General features: G+C 37.8%; 2 protein-coding genes across 2 annotated transcripts; one reads left to right on the plus strand and one right to left on the minus strand.

Annotated features, from left to right (window-relative positions):
• Positions 1-9,209: 9,209 nt before the first annotated feature.
• LOC117600706 (protein BCCIP homolog) lies at positions 9,210-11,126 on the plus strand. The gene is made up of 3 exons (XM_034316454.2): positions 9,210-9,562; positions 9,898-10,152; positions 10,224-11,126. The coding sequence occupies exons 1-3, from the start codon at positions 9,443-9,445 to the stop codon at positions 10,761-10,763; spliced, it is 915 nt and encodes a 304-aa protein (XP_034172345.1). The 5' UTR covers positions 9,210-9,442; the 3' UTR covers positions 10,764-11,126.
• Positions 11,127-11,194: 68 nt separating this feature from the next.
• On the minus strand, positions 11,195-17,295 carry LOC117600705 (uncharacterized). The gene is made up of 10 exons (XM_034316452.2): positions 17,011-17,295; positions 13,837-14,276; positions 12,941-13,054; positions 12,783-12,877; positions 12,565-12,718; positions 12,366-12,494; positions 12,156-12,301; positions 11,564-12,098; positions 11,415-11,473; positions 11,195-11,341 (listed from the first exon to the last, which is right to left on the minus strand). The coding sequence occupies exons 2-10, from the start codon at positions 14,267-14,269 to the stop codon at positions 11,195-11,197; spliced, it is 1,812 nt and encodes a 603-aa protein (XP_034172343.1). The 5' UTR covers positions 14,270-14,276; positions 17,011-17,295.

Consider the following 17,295-nt stretch of genomic DNA (forward strand, 5'->3'; position numbering starts at 1 on the left):
TAAAACAGAGCCTGTTGGAAAGCCTGTTTCTCTAACCCCATCTCACGAAAGAGCATATTTCTTTGCGTTTTCGCTTATACCACGCATGTTTCGATTCTATATATTTGCTGATCTATGATGAAGCGCAAAAGCCAAGAAATATACAGGGTGTTCGACAACAGGTGGACAATATTTTAAGGGGTGATTCTAGGGATCAAAATAAGACGGAAATCAAGAATAATGAAATAGCGTTTACGACTTTGTTTTCCAGTTATTAACGTTTAAAAATTCGAGTAAAAAGCGCCAGAAACCTGCAATCCGCTCAGCACCGACGACCGAACGTCAGGTCAGCAGGGGTCGGTACAGTCATAACCAAGAATCGTTAAATAGTAGAAACTTACCTCGTGCTATTCTGTTCATCAGTACTACAGTATTCGGCTTCGATTTTTGGTTATGACTGTACCGACCCCTGCTGACCTGACGTTCGGTCGTCGGTGCTGAGCGGATTGCAGATTTCTGGCGCTTTTTACTCGAATTTTTAAACGTTAATAACTGGAAAACAAAGCCGTAAACACTATTTCGTTATTCTTGATTTTCGTCTTATTTTGATCCCTAGAATCACCTCTTAAAATATTGCCCACCTGTTGTCGAACACCCTGTATATCCGTAAACAGAAAATTTTATGATTTTTGCCGGTAATGTCACCACAAGGCCTAAAAATCATTAAAATAATTGTTTAACAAATTTAACTTCAATTACTTTGGAAAATAAATCATTTTAGAAAAGCAATAAATTAATTAAAGAATCGAAATGTATTTGTAACTGTTATTATTGTAAAACGTTCAATAACTATTTGATAAAAATCAAATTTATATTAAAACACAATAATCACTTCTTAATATTGTATAAAAATTAAATAATTCAAACAAATTTACTGGATATCCGTGTTTACAAGTTAAAAAAATAATAAATTTCAATAGATATAACAATAATTTAATTAACAAACAATTGTAAAATTATAAATAGTAATTAAATAAATTTGAACAGAATAATCAAACAAAATTTTGCAATATACCCACGCGAAAATTAAAGAAATAAACAATTTAAACAGATATAACAATAATTTGATTAATAAACAATTGTAAAATATAAAATAATAATTAAACAAATATTAACAAATATCAGATAGAAATAGTTAAATCTGCGAAACTGGTGAAGCGGAACGTCATGCTTGATTGCGCGCGCCGCGCGCCGGTACAAGCGCGACCTGGAGGAAGGTCAAATCTAGTCAGTCTTATCGCGACCGCCGAAGGATACGGATGGAGCTGTCAAACATATACCGGTACGGGTTGACACTATGGATATTCGTGCATGGATTTATCAGTGTGTTACCACAAGTGTTTCTGTGTGTGCCTATGGTGTTTCCTATAGTGTTTCCCATATTTTGGAATAATTATACGGATATATTAGTGCGACTTATGGTGTAGTCATCCATGTGTTCTGACATTTTTATACAAGTGCATTAGTGCGCTGTGTGGTGTGGTATCCCATGTACCTGCATGTGCTTTATTGTGTTTTATGGTGTGGTTTCCTTTGTGTTTTGGCATATTTATACGGATTTATTAGTGGGTTTTATGGAGTAGTACCCTTTGTGTTTTGGCATATTTATACGGATTTATTAGTAGGTTTCATGGATTGGTACCCTATGTGTTTTACTATAATTTTGCAAATATTTTAAAGTGTTCTATGGTTTTGATCTTCAAGTGTTTTGGGATGTATTTGCATGTGTTTTACCGTGTTTTATGGTGTAGTTATTCCCATATAGTTTTGCATGCATATTTTTGAATTATCCTATGTATTAGCATATTAACTACAACAAATTGAGAGAAAACATATATCCTTCAAGAATCGTGATTTTTATGCTTTCAGATGAGTGCTTTGGCCAGTGGGGATACCGTTTCTTTGACGAGCCAACAGACGAGCTAATAAGATGTGTGGCGAGTGCAGTGGTGCAAGTCAACGATCGGTGAGTCGCATGCTTTAAAGTTCCTCCGGTTCCCATCATGTCGTAGGACGAATGGTCCGTAGCGACACGGGAATTGGTTGTAATTTTTATATTTTGAGCGAGCATAGTGACCCACGAATATCACTGTATCATTTTATACAATGATAATCGTACAAATTGCTTTTTTCTGTATTTTATGCCTTAGCTCAGGATAGGGTTTTCTTGTACATATTTACACATATAGATTTCAAGTTTAAAAATGTAGAGAAGTCGGATGACCCTCCGACTTCACAATACATATTCTTTTTTATATGTACAAGAATTTATTTCGCGATGAGCGGATTTCAATATCAAAGTAATAAGCATGAATACTATAAATTACTATAACTACTTACTTTGATAACGAAATCGCTCTTGAAATTGAAACGTTTTTCCGATTTTACTCGTGAAATTGGCATCAGTTTAGTATATGGGCTGGCCCCCAGAAGGGTCGGTATTTGCTCTTCAAGCATTGTATAAAGTTCTCCTTTCGCACTTGAAATTCATTCTGTAACGTTCACAATTCTCGACCCTAAACACTCATCATTCGCACTTCAGCCTCACATAATCATTTATCCACCCGCATACTCTTGTGTAGGGAAATATTACCCCGTTAGGATTTTCAAGTTTAAGTAGTGTTGCGAAAAATTTTCAACGTGAGGGTAAATATTACCCCGTTACGATTTTCAAGTTTAAATAGTGTTGCGAAAAATTTTCAACGCGAGAGTAAATATTACCCCGTTAGAATTTTCAAGTTTAAGTAGTGTTGCGAAAAATTTCCGGCGCGAGAGTAAATATGACTATACACTGACTAGTATTCGGTGGGAATCCTTTTGGTTTTTATTTGATAAAATTAGTTACAAGGATTCCGCGGCATAAGACCGTGAACACCACCTCATGGGAGATAAAACCATGCATTACTAGGCCTTTGCAGGCACAGCCATAGAGTACGGAACATTTAAGTATGTTGCATCCCATACGCTAAGCTGTCTTAAAGTCCTTTTGCCTATACTATGGGCGTCCACCACTCGGACACGTTGGATGCAACGTGTTCGATGGGTGGGTAGCGCTCTTAGCGAAGGGGTGCACCCTGCCTGGGCCTAGAGCCTTAACAGGCGGGGTGGGTGGTATGTAGCGTCGGGCGTAAGTCCAGGGGGCCTAAGAACCTCCGTTGCCAGCTGATATTAGCAGTGGACGAATGTTTGAGTCATATTAGCTCTATTTTGCTTTTCAATATTTGCTCTTCAAGCATAATTTAAAGCTCCCCTTTAGTGATGTTGCTAGATCAGGATTTTCTATTTTAATTAGTGTTGCGAAAAAAAACGCGAGAGTAATTATGACGATGCACTTACTAGTATTCGGTGGGAATCCTTTTGGTTTTTAAACTCAATGTTTTATTTAATTAATCAAATTAGTTACAAGGATTCCGCGGCATAAGACCGTGAACACCATCTCTGGGAGATATACCCATGCATTACTAGGCCTTTCAAGGCGCAGTTTAGAATGTGGCGCACATCCATATGTTCCATTTAATAAACTGCAGTCCTTTTGCCTATACTAGGGGCGTCCGTCAATCTGACACGTTGGATGCAACGTGTTGGACGGGCGGGTAGCGCTCTTAGCGAAGGGGTGCACCCTGTTCTAGGCGGGGTGGGTGGTATGTAGCGTCGGGCGTTAGTCCAGGGGGCCCGAAAACCTCCGTTGCCAGCTGATATTAGAAGTGCACCATTTTTGCGTCATAGTTGCTCTATTTTGCTTTTCAGTATTTGCTCTTCAAGCATTGTAGAAAGCTCTTCTTTCGTACTTCAAATTCATTCTGTCACGTTCACGGTTCTCGACCCTAAACATTCATCATTCACACTTCAGCCTCACGAACTCTATCACATAATCATTTATCCACCCGCATACCTTTGTGTAGTGAAATATTACCCCGTTAGGATTTTCAAGTTAAAGTAGTGTTGCGAAAAATTTTCACCGCGAGAGTAAATATTATCCCGTTCGGATTTTCAAGTTTAAGTAGTGTTGCGAAAAATTTTAAACGAGAGAGTAAATATTACCCCGTTAGAATTTTCAAGTTTAAGTAGTGTTGCGAAAAATTTTCAACGCGAGGGTAAATATTACCCTGTTAGAATTTTCAAGTTTAAGTAGTGTTGCGAAAAATTTCCGGCGCGAGAGTAAATATGACTATACACTGACTAGTATTCGGTGGGAATCCTTTTGGTTTTTATTCGATAAAATTAGTTACAAGGATTCCGCGGCATAAGACCGTGAACACCACCTCATGGGAGATAAAACCATGCATTACTAGGCCTTTTCAGGCACAGCCATAGAGTACGGAACATTTAAGTATGTTGCATCCCATACGCTAAGCTGTCTTAAAGTCCTTTTGCCTATACTATGGGCGTCCACCACTCGGACACGTTGGATGCAACGTGTTCGATGGGTGGGTAGCGCTCTTAGCGAAGGGGTGCACCCTGCCTGGGCCTAGAGCCTTAAACAGGCGGGGTGGGTGGTATGTAGCGTCGGGCGCTAGTCCAGGGGGCCTAAGAACCTCCGTTGCCAGCTGATATTAGCAGTGGACGAATGTTGAGTCATATTAGCTCTATTTTGCTTTTCAATATTTGCTCTTCAAGCATAATTTAAAGCTCCCCTTTAGTGATGTTGCTAGATTAGGATTTTCTATTTTAATTAGTGTTGCGACAAATAACGCGAGAGTAATTATGACGATGCACTTACTAGTATTCGGTGGGAATCCTTTTGGTTTTTAAACTCAATGTTTTATTTAATTAATCAAATTAGTTACAAGGATTCCGCGGCATAAGACCGTGAACACCATCTCATGGGAGATAAAACCATGCATTACTAGGCCTTTCAAGGCGCAGTTTAGAATGTGGCGCACATCCATATGTTCCATTTAATAAACTGCAGTCCTTTTGCCTATACTAGGGGCGTCCGTCAATCTGACACGTTGGATGCAACGTGTTGGACGGGCGGGTAGCGCTCTTAGCGAAGGGGTGCATCCTTTCCTAGGCGGGGTGGGTGGTGTGTAGCGTCGGGCGTAAGTCCAGGGGGCCTAAGAACCTCCGTTGCCAGCTGATATTAGAAGTGCACCGTTTTTGCGTCATGGTTGCTCTATTTGGTTTTCCGTATTTGCTCTTCAAGCATTGTAGAAAGCTCTTCGTTCGTACTTCAAATTCATTCTGTCACGTTCACGGTTCTCGACCCTAAACACTCATCATTCACACTTCAGCATCACGAACTCTATCACATAATCATTTATCCACCCGCATACCCCAGTATAGTGAAATATTAGCCCGTTAGATGTTTATGTACTAGTCATGTTTTTAGATCAGGATTTTCTATTTTAATTAGTGTTGCGAAAAATTTCCAACGCGAGAGTAAATATGACAATGCACTGACTAGTATTTGGTGGGAATCCTTTTGGTTTTTAAACTCAATCCAATATTTTATTTATTTAATCAAATTAGTTATAAGGATTCCGCGGCATAAGACCGTGAAACACCATCTCATGGGAGATAAACCCATGCATTACTAGGCCTTTGTAGGCGCAGCTTTAGAATACGGAACATATGAAAATATGTTACCATATTCTAAACTGCAGTCCTTTTGTCTATACTATGGGCGTCCGTCAATCTGACACCGTTGGATGCAACGTGTTGGACGGGCGGGTAGCGCTCTTAGCGAAGGGGTGCATCCTGTCCTGGCGTTACGACGTCCAGGCGGGGTGGGTGGTATGTAGCGTCGGGCGCAAGTCCAGGGGGCCTAAGAACCTCCGTTGCCAACTGATATTAGCAGTGCACCATGTTTTCTGTCATAGTTGCTCAATTTTGCTTTTCTGTATTTGCTCTTCAAGCTTTATATTTGCTAAGTCGAGTCACTTTTATTAAAAATAAAACCCCCTGGAGGGGGCCAGCCCATATACTAAATCGGAGCCGTGAAATTTCGCCGATATTCTTACTTTTAATAAAGTGAGAATATCACCTTTAGTTTTTGCTAATCATACGTTTTAGCTTAGGCATTTCAGCACACATGAAGAAAACTGGTAGGTGAAAATACCTTTGGCCTTGTTCATTTTTATGCCCAAAGCTCATTCGGGTACTTAGATGTACTCGCGTGGGTGGAGGGCGGTGGACAAGGTTTAGTTTTAAGTGACATTTTGGCGACTGACAAAAGTAGTGAACCAATAGTGAACCACGATAGAAGTTCCACATGTGTGTGTGTGGTTAGGATGTGGGATTTGTATCGTTTATTAACAATCTTAACTTACTATAATATTACAAAATACTTATCAAGAATAAATTGAAAAATTTTTACATTAGATAATTCAATAGAATACGAAAATGAAATGTATTACTTTAGCATAATGTTCACTATTATTTGTCAGTCGATTTCAGCAAAAAGGTATGATTTTATTAGAGTGTGAAAGTTGAATTGAACTCGGGTGTCGGAGGCGTCCCGGGACGTTCTCTCTAGGTGTAGGCATTTTTGCACCCGGGTGGTTGTATGAGAACCGTGGAGTGAATTTTTGTGAGAATGATTTTTGCCCTTTTTTAAATATAGCGATAGGCAGGCAGGTAGTTTACTTCTGGTGTGATTGAGTTTAGTTTATAAGTAGGCAGGGCCAGAGCAAGCTTTCATGTTTCTCTTCGTACTCTCCTCTAATACGTGAGAAGCTTGTATCTGGGGTTGGGAAACCAAAAATCAAGAGAAAAGATGAAAATGCAATTTAATTAATTTATCAATTAATTAATTTAGCATTCTCTCTTGATTTTTTCAAGGCCAAGCCTTATTAGTTTGTAAGTCGTAGTCGTGGTACTAGACCCGATTACAAAAATGAAGTATTAAAGTGAAAGTGCAGTGAAGTGAAGTGAAGTGAAGTGAAATTAAAAAGTGTTTTGTGCTTGGACATTTGCAAAAATTGTGCAGGTATGCGAGTAGCGATTCAAGGAATCGTTGTTCGTTTACGTGTTACATTTTTACAAATGTCTGAGCAAACGTAAAATTTTCGCGAGTGATTTTTGTGAGGCTATTGCCGAAGAAAGAAGAGGCTATATGCTGAAGAGCCCCGGCAAAATTTGCCCAGAAGAGGGGAACTACTAATGGCTCTCCATCTTCGGATGGACAGTCATTCTGTCACTATGCTCGCTAATTTGTTTTTTCATTTTTTGTGTTTTTCCTTGAACGGTATGAATAATACCGTCCAGGACGTATTGAACTCGACATTTTACGAGTTCAATACCCAGCTCGTTGAATGGTCAACTCGCGATTTTATTTCCCCTATTTCTTTTTCGTTTATTGCTTTATTGAAATAAATTATTCTTTTCTTATTGATTTGCACATGAATTTGCACTGAGATTATAATGGTAATTATATTTTCTGTTGTCGGCATTTTTCATTTCAATTGTAATCGAAATTATGATGTTAATTATATTTTCTATTTCAGCATTTTATTGTTGAATTATTTTTTAATTGTTACTGATATTATGATGTTAATTATATCTTCTATTTCAGCATTTTATTGTTGAATTGTTATTTTGTTAATTGTTACAGAAATTGTGGTGTTAATTATATTTTCTATTTCAGCATTTTATTGTTGAATTGTTATTTTCTCAATTGTTTCTGATATTAGGATGTTAATTATATTTTCTATTTCAGCATTTTATTGTTGAATTGTTATTTTGTTAATTGTTACAGAAATTATAATGTTAATTATATTTTCTATTTCAGCATTTTATTGTTGAATTGTTATTTTCTCAATTGTTTCTGATATTAGGATGTTAATTCTATTTTCTATTTCAAGATTGTATTGTTTAAATTTTTATTTTATGTTGTCTGTTTTGAATGGTTTCACGTTATTGCATATCTAATCCTAATAATTATGTTTTCCGTTACAGCATTTTATTGTTAAATTATTATTATTTTCTCAATTGTTTCTGATATTAGAATGTTAATTTTATTTTCTATTTCAAGATTGTATTGTTTAAATTTTTATTTTATGTTGTCTGTTTTGAATGGTTTCACGTTCTTATGATTTTAGGGTGGGTCACTAACGTAGCCACCTCCACGTGGTGTGACCTGGTAATTGATATCGTTTTCTGAAGATAACTTTTAGAAAGCGATATCAAGCTAAGAGCTACTATAAAAAGATTTATATATTTTTTAATTGGGAAACAATAGTGTAAATTCAGAAAAGTATTTTCGGGATTGCAATATTATCATATAGAACGTATAACTATAGTAATTTTATAGTTCCTGAAAAAGGAACTTGTATGATTTTTGACTAATTACAAATGACTAATTACCTCCTTCTTTTCGAAGTCGGTTAATAATAAAATAAAAAGAAAATCACAAAATATGGAATTTAGAAAGAACGAAGTTGTTTGATACGCAATGGTAGGAAGAAATCAACCCTGACGAAGATATTTCAAGCAGAGACGTTGTACATTGGAAAGACCATGACTTTATCCATGACTCTGGTCAAACGCCAAATCTCGCTCTTGTCCACAGAACACATTGACTAACAAATGTTGGTCACACATACGTTGACTAACAAATATTTTTCTTATAACAATTTTCAAGAGGAATTTATTATTGAATGAAAGTAAAAATTTGCATAAATGGAGGGTGGATGGGATGAGGTAGAGCGGGTCTCCAAACCACAGCAACCTCCTCGTGGTGATAACTGGGCAGTCGTTATTATTTGATGACTAATTAATAACTGTATCATTATTTCTATTATACATTTATTAATTATACAGCAAATAATACGAGCGAATTGGCTGCGAAATTTATGCTTCCTTTTCTATTTAATCTCTGTTATATATTTTTCAGGAACTATGCCTTTCAGATTCTGAAGTGTATCACATTGCAACTACAATTTTACGGAACGAAAAGTAATAATAATGAATGCATGGTCAGTATTGTTTAATTATGTACTTATACATATAGCTATCGTAGCATTGAGTTGATAGGGTTGATAGGGTTGATAGCATGCGATAATTGAGGCGGCGCTTAAATCAGTTTCTGTTCGGCCTAATTTTCGATGAAACGTTGACTGTTTTACCGACGCGGAATTCAAAGTTCGGCCTCGACGCTAATGATTTATTTTTATTAATAAAATTCAAATAACTTTTCTGTACATCTCCCCCTGTGGCCCTGGGGTTTAGAATACGGCCACGGTAACCCCCTGCCTGTCGTAAGAGGCGACTAAAAGGGGGATGTAGAGGAGTGAATGAAAGAGTGTGAAACTAAAAAGTATGGATAAGGATGAGTGGAATTATAGGGAAATTTTCTGTATATTCATCCCGAAGCACCGTTGGTACTCTTTGCATGTTGACATTATCACATTGGGGTGTCAGGGACCCCTGTGCATAGGTGACGCATCGTCAAGTTGTGACAATGGCTGCTCCGGTAAAGAAACGCGATATTCAACGAAATATCGACAACAGAAGTAGTGATGATGATGATCAGAGTTCATCAAACAGCGAGGATAATGAACAAGATATGCCAGAAGAACAGGTGAAAAGATTACCTTAAATATTACCGATACAAGTTGCCATTGGTTCAGATAACCTTTCTTTCAACCACGAGGTTGTTGATTTAATTTTGTTTGCATCTATCATTCGCGATGATCACTATTTCTTGCAAACAAAATTGCCATAAAATTACTACAATTATTGTTATAATAAACATAGCAATCACACTACAATGATTTTTTTGACAGTACTGTTCCTTTTTTCGTACAAATTGAAATCCAGAATGATTTTATTCTGTTCTGTAATTAAGTCAATCCTTAAAAATCCTTACATTACATAATTCATAATATATAGTTACAACATAGAATTCTTGATTAGGGAATGGAAATTCAAGTAGATTTTGAGGGAAGAAATCCATTAGATCCAGATTATCATGGCATTAAGACCCTTTTAAAGCAGCTCTTTTTGAAAGCACACATTGATTTAGGTGGTCTTACAGACTTGATTATTTCTCAAAACTATGTGGGTTCAGTTGTCAAACAATCAGAGGATTTAGAAATTTCAGATGATGAAGAGAGTGACATTAATGATGTATTTGGTATCACCACAGTAATTAATTTATCCAATGGACAAGTAAGTGAATCACACCAAATAACATATAGCTGATATTAATGGCATCTTCTGTACAAAAATTTTATTTTTAGAATTATCTTTGTGTACAACAACTCAGAGACTTGCTAAGGCAGATGGCTAATGAGCATGCAACGGATGCAACAAACACCATGATAAAACATGTTCTTGAAAATGATTCTGAAGCATTAGGCTTATTAATTAATGAAAGATTTGTTAACATTCCAGCTCAAATTTCTGTACCACTATTGGAAAACTTAGTTTCAGAAATAAAACGGGCAAATAGCAGAAAAATGCCCTTCAATTTCTCGTATTATATACTGATATGCAAACTGTATAAGACACAAGACAAGAAAATACAAAAGAGATTGAAAAATAAAAAGAAGGACAATGTGGAGGAGCCTATCATTATATGGAGTAATCCGGAGGAAGAAATTTTTGCTGAAGAAGCTACGGTTAGTTTCGAATTTTCGGTAGAAAAAGATTCGGATAGTGGTTTATGTGGAACATGGAGCGAGGGGGATGATGAAATGACGCCCTATAGAAGGTTGCTTTTGTTGGACGCCAACAAACTTGAACCAATTATCGACAAAATAAAAAACCAAATTTCTTAATCAATCTAAATATTGATTCATCACATATTCCTATGAGATCCTTCCTAGTGATATAATAAAGGAAGGTATAATGCTTTCAAAGAAGAACTTCTTTGATTATCTTTTTGTACAATGAACTGTATTTTTACAGTACATGTAATCGGCTTTTTATAATACACCTTTTTCATAATGCTTGCTGCAAATCTGTCTCCTATCACTTGCCCTTCAACCGTCTTTTTATTTATCTGCTGTACATATGAAGAATACGTCCTGCACACTATACAAATGTATTTCAACTTCATCATATAAACCTATGTATCTTATATATGTAATAGTAAAAAAGAATTTATTTTTTCGGCTAAATAAATAATATCATTGTAAGCAGATCGTCTCGCAGAATTTCGAGATACATCCGAAGATTTTTTTGCACCTTTCTAAACAACGTCCTATTTTTATGTAGGTGGGTCTGTTGATGGAAAAGATTGCTTTACCGGTTTGGCTCTTCTTCTCATGGTACCTAAAATATTTAACATTTCCGAGACAGCCGGCGGTGCACTTTCCGCTTCCTGTCGCCTTTTTCTTTCTTCCTCTCTTTGTTTCTGCAATGAATCATTTCGCATTGGACACGTAATTCACGTAAGAAAATATTATTCACGAATACGAAATACTTACGTCCGTCTGTTTCAACGTGAATCGTCCACCTTTTATCTGATTTATAATATCGTCGATAGCTAGAATGATTTAAAGACACATAATTACGGATAGTTTATCAAAAAATCTGACACAGTTTCAACAAATTATGAAACTCAAAACTCAATTACCAGGTTGTTGCGTAACTGTCGGTGTTTTCTTGGTGATACCAAGCATACTTTCCATGTCGGTCACCGCATTCCGTTCCGAATTCATTTTTTCCCTCGTCAGCAACTTGATGGACGATTGACCACCGTTGTTGTTAAACATTGGTGGCGGTGGAGGTGGTGGTAGAGGAGGTGGAGGTGGCTTGGAAAGCTTCTCTTCCATTTCGCTGATCTTCTCTTTCAAACTTTGAACCACACCTTCCAAGTTCTCCACCAATTGTTCCGCCCTTTCTGCCCTTTGATTAGCAACTTCTAACTCTGATTCAGCCAACTTCAACTTCTCCTCGACTATTTCGAACTCCACGTTCGATTCTTTCTCTTCCAGTTTCTCTTCCAGCATTTGTATATGGGAAGCATGATTCTGTTGCTCTTCTTCTAATGATCTCTTCAATGATTCCACTTCTTGTAACACGGTTAACAGTCTTCCATTCGGGTCATCACCAACTTCGGCCATCAAAAGGGCGCTCTGATGAGCCAGCACGTTCCTTTCCTTTTGCACCTGTTAACATTCGTGTAAGAAATATTCAATTGATATGTGAATCTTAATTAATCTTACCCTTTCTGCCTCGATTTTCATTATCTTCGCGTTCTCCCTTTCGCGATCACATTGAGCCTTCAACGCCTGCACCTCTTCAGCAACCATTTTGGTAACCCTTTCCATATTTTCTTTGTGCACCTTCATCTCGTTCACTTTCTCCTCACCTGTATCAAACGGTTATTTAGTCAGTGAATATTTATGATATTACAACTTTCTTTCTTCAATTACATTTCTGCCGAAGAGTTCTTTCTTCCTCCAATTGGGTTGTTAAGTGGGTCACCTGTTCCTGGGCTTCGAATTCTTGAAGACGAGCGGAATGCAATTCGGTCTGAAGCCTCGCTATCTCTTTACTCAATTCTGAAAATAATTCTCCTGATTAGTTTATAATTAACAGTGGATACTTGACGATCTAGAGATCTTCATTTACCCCGGACAGTTTCTCTTAGCTCGTCAAGATCTTCAAAATTCGAGTCCACTTCGTCTGATAATTCAATGTCTACTGCTCCTTCCGGATTTACTTGGAGGAATTTTTGCGTTATGATCTGAGATCGTCTCTTTAATTCACGATTTTGTCTGTACCACTAAACGTAATTTTGTATAAAATTAGTTAAGATGTAAAATTGAAGTCGGTTGTTTTAGATTTACCTGAGATGCTTGTTGCATTGCTTTATGCATCGCACCAGTCTCGACATCGTACTGATGCTTCAATTGCTCGTACTCTTTACATACTGCCTCAGAAACTAAAAGAAACATTAATTTTTTTAAATAGATATACTCCTAATCAAATGATCGAATATAATTACCTGTTCGCAACTTTTGTAACTTTTGTTCTTTATCTTGGACCTGTGTCTGTAGAGTGTTATTTTGTTTCTGCAATTGTTGATATTTCTTCTCCAATTCGGCATGTTCTTTATTCGCTGTAATTGATGATAAAATATTTCTATATTCATTTGTAGATACACTCATGAATGTGAAACGTAACAAAAACACCAGTGGAGATATTTTATTCCGATCAATTTATAATTTTATCGCGTACCATCGGTGACTAAGAAAACGTCACTGGATTCGTTTTGCATGCAGCAGTGAATCACAACCGAATAATGGTTAAGCTGCATTACAGATGATTGGCCGTGAACTACAATCACGCATCAGTCACTTCCCTTTCGCTGTGTATTTTGCTTCAGGCCTGACTTATTTTACGTAAGTCCCTTACGAATTTTTATTTCTCGACTAAATTCAATTTGTAACAATTACCCTTTAAAAATTAATGATTTAATGGAACTTTCAGATATATAAAATTGCAAAGGTCATAGATTGCACGAGGCTCGTGATCATCGAAGCGTTAAGTATCCTCAGACTTGCAATTAGTAACTTTTTCTAATATTACAAGGATTTGTGTCAGAAAAGGAGATAGCAATTAGCCTACAAAACTCGGGGAAAAAATACAAAAGAAGAAACAATATGAAGTCACGTTCGACTGTTAAGATTGCAAGTGCAATTAAGACATGGTTCCATATTAACCAAGTTCTTATCGCAGCTGTTTAATCAAATTGAAAACCAGATAGAAGGAAGAATCCATGTTTCGTCACATCCTTAATGATGACTAATGGATTCATAATAAAGTTCCTTAACGACTTTAGCTGCTCCCCATCCAACTGTTCATTAAGCTACGTGAAACTTGTTACTAATTATTAATTACCAGCCTCGCTCTTCTGTAGCAACAATTTCCTCCTCTTCTCGGATTCCTCATATTTGCTCTTCCATTTGCTCTCCAGGCTGTTGCTCCTGTTTAATTTAGCGATAGCGATCGGTTCGTGGTTCGTCTTGCAGTTGATCGTCGACGAGGCGAGCTTCTCCGCGGAGTTTCGCATCTCGATGCTCGAACTCGACAAATTATTGTTCCTCGATCGTAATTGAACCGCAGCATCGAGCTTCTCGAACGATGCCCTTTGAGCCGCGACGGATACGCCTCTTGATAGCTTTTCGAAAGATCCTCTTCGCGGCGGAGGACATCTTTCCTGTGCTTTAATCGCATTCGTGATCCGCGGCACTGGAATGTGCGAGTGAATTACGCTCGAGGATGTCTTTGCCGGTTCTGTGCTCAGCACAATGTTCAGTTCTGTTTTATTCATCTTCTCTCTGCGAACAATGGTAGTTTTCTCTGGTAATTAATCATCCCACGATAGATATACGGCTTAGAAGATAAGAAATATTTTAAAAATTTGTAAAACTTCTCAAGTTCTTCTATTTGGTGAACGGCACGAATGATTCTATATACCGGGTGTCTAGAAACAATAATTTCATGGATAAATCCTCGCATACTGTACAAACGGGAATGAATTCTATTGAAGTGCGCGTAAACGGTAGAGGGTTAATAACATCGGCGTTTCCTAAAAATAAGCATATTGGTCTCACCCCCTGCAGCCACGGCACGTTAGAAATAGCCGCACTGTCAAAACGTACTCGTGACTAATCTGGTCTCCGGGAATCGCGAGCTACTCGGTATTGAAGATAAGGTGTTTCACTAGCCACGTGAACTTATCGGGAATTGATAAACTCCTGTCGAACGAAGCTGCAAGTTACAGGTAATTTCGAGAATCATTCATTCGACGAATACTAAAGAAAGTATAGTAGAATCTCGATTATTGCCTGTACGATTCAATAGCTGAGGAAGGTTGGAATAAATTATCATTCTTCGGGTGACACGTAGTCATCCTGTGAATCACTCGATTCCCTAGGTCATTTTCCAACTAATGACCTGGGATAATCGAGGTCCTACCACCGATTCGAAGCGGTGTTATACCATCGATCGGTGTTAATCGAAACACGTGTCGAATGTCAATTATTCTCCTCGGACATTTATCGTCTTACAGCCACTCCTCGAATTTTAAATATTACTACCGCGCCTCTTACGTCATCTCTCAATTGTTCTCCATCGTTATCGTCGAACATTGTTGCTCCTCCGCTAGACACGATCGTCTTCGACTGATATAGTAATCTCGAGTAATATTCTCGAGAATATTACTTTTGTTTACACTGTCTAGTAGTCACGTGCAAAGTGTAGGAACGTGTACAATGAGAATAAGAGACACGTGTTGGGTTTGTCTTCGTGGGAGTCAACGAGACCTCCCTTAAACATTTACAAGTTAGTTAATTCGTTGGAATGCGTGCGTCACTACTTCCCTAGGATGATCGTTAATACCCTGTCGACGTCATTCCGTCGAAAGTTTGACGTTTCGACCGCTTTCACGATGCATTTTGGATAATGGCCAGGTTAACGGGGAGAAATCTTGCCATTTGTTCGTCTGCCACGAAATATTGATCTTAACTTGCAATTTATTTTACTCAAAATTACTGTTTCCATTACTTAAAATTCTTTCAAGTTTAACGATTTTAACTTGCGATATACCCTTTACTTAAATGGCCATTTCGACTAATTAGGACTTATTACTTTGTCTACTATAAGACTGTTTAAATTCTCTGCTATAATTCAGGTCAAAAGTTTCTGAATATTATTCCCCCAGTAATCACTGACGTTTTCCTACAGTGATTACACTTAATCTCCCAGAAAATGATTCTTTCCGTCGACCGTCTTATCTAACCAATACCGCGCAATTTCTTCGACGCTCGTTTAAAATCATTTCACAGGAATAGGAGAAATTCGAAGAATCTTTACGGGTTCAACTATTTTTAATTCACGCTCAGCCTCGCCTCGATTTAACGGATGCATTCTCTTCAGGAAGAGAGAAATGATTATTTGAAACGTGCCGTGTCATGCTAGCCTCGGGCCTGCAGGTCGACGGTCACGTAGATCGTTGCACTTTTCCGCTTGCAATTCAATCGATCACCTTGTTTGTATCGTTTCAACGTTTACGTTGCTCGACTGGTAAACCAGTGACGTTAAGACACTTCTCCCGTGACGATTCTCGTTACATCCGCAAAGAGAACTCTTTCTCAAAGTGTCCTCTTCCAATTTTCACGAAACTTTAAGGGATGCATTTTCCATCAAGAACCTACGCTATCCTAAGGGGTTCTCTTATTAATTTTCTTAAAGTTTCGAGCGTTTGAAATTGGAAAATGGCACTTCGATATGTTTCCTCGTCGACCGTGCAACTCGGTCGATTTGAATAGCAGTTTACTTTCGGGATTAAACTCGGTCAAGAAAATAGTGAATTTTATTCTGGCACGTATGAAAGGTAGAACCACGTGCTGGATTGCCTCTACGGGAAGTCTATGATATCCTTTCACTTTTCCTGTTTCCCACTTCTGGATGTTGAACGCTGTCAAACGGACCGTTCCCGTATCGGGCACACGCTCGTTTAACTTCCCGCATTCTTTTCCCTCGAGAAAAGCGTTCGATCTTACGTGAATCAATCCGGAAGAAAGGTGGACCATTTAGAATTTCAGATATTTAGAAAGATTAATAAAAATTATACTGTTTCATTCTATTAACTCCTGAAACACCCCGTATACGTTACAGTAAATGTACTAGTCAATGTACACGCATACTAATTCGATTGGTAAATATGTACACAAGCCATGAAATTCAAACTTTAAACTAGTAATGTAACACTGACGTTGCGGCAAATGTATACATCGTTCGGTAAATGAATACCAAACATTCGAATACTTTCTTGTGCCACTGTGAGTGAACTTAGAAGGCAGGTGAATGGTTCCATCTTGCAACTAAGATCTTCGGTGAACCTTTGCTTCGTTGAGTGATAAAACAAAGTGGAAGAAAGTATGATTTAAGATCCTTAGGTGTTAATGTTGGCACAGATCCGCGATAATACTATCACTGTATTTTTAAAACTAAACTACTTCACTGCTTAACGATTCTCAACGATGAAAGGAAAGAACTATATAAACTTACAGTTGTCTTTCTCAATTTCTTAACGTTGACACCAATAAACGAGCAGATCGAAATGTCACGCGATCGGACACGTCACTGCATCTTTCGAACTTATCGATCAGAGTTCGTGGAGCCAGGTGAATCGTACAATGACGATTTCCAATCGAGTTTACAGCGGGTACAAAAGTAAAGAAGGTGCGCGTTCTCCGACGTTCGCGCGCATACTGCTCGCACGGCTGACCGTAATGTCACGTTATCTCAGGAGGTTCCAGACGACGGCGACGACTCGAAAGAGTTAGAGTAGAA

Source organism: Osmia lignaria, chromosome 16 (genome assembly GCF_051020975.1).
Source record: "Osmia lignaria lignaria isolate PbOS001 chromosome 16, iyOsmLign1, whole genome shotgun sequence".
Lineage (NCBI taxonomy): Eukaryota > Metazoa > Arthropoda > Insecta > Hymenoptera > Megachilidae > Osmia > Osmia lignaria.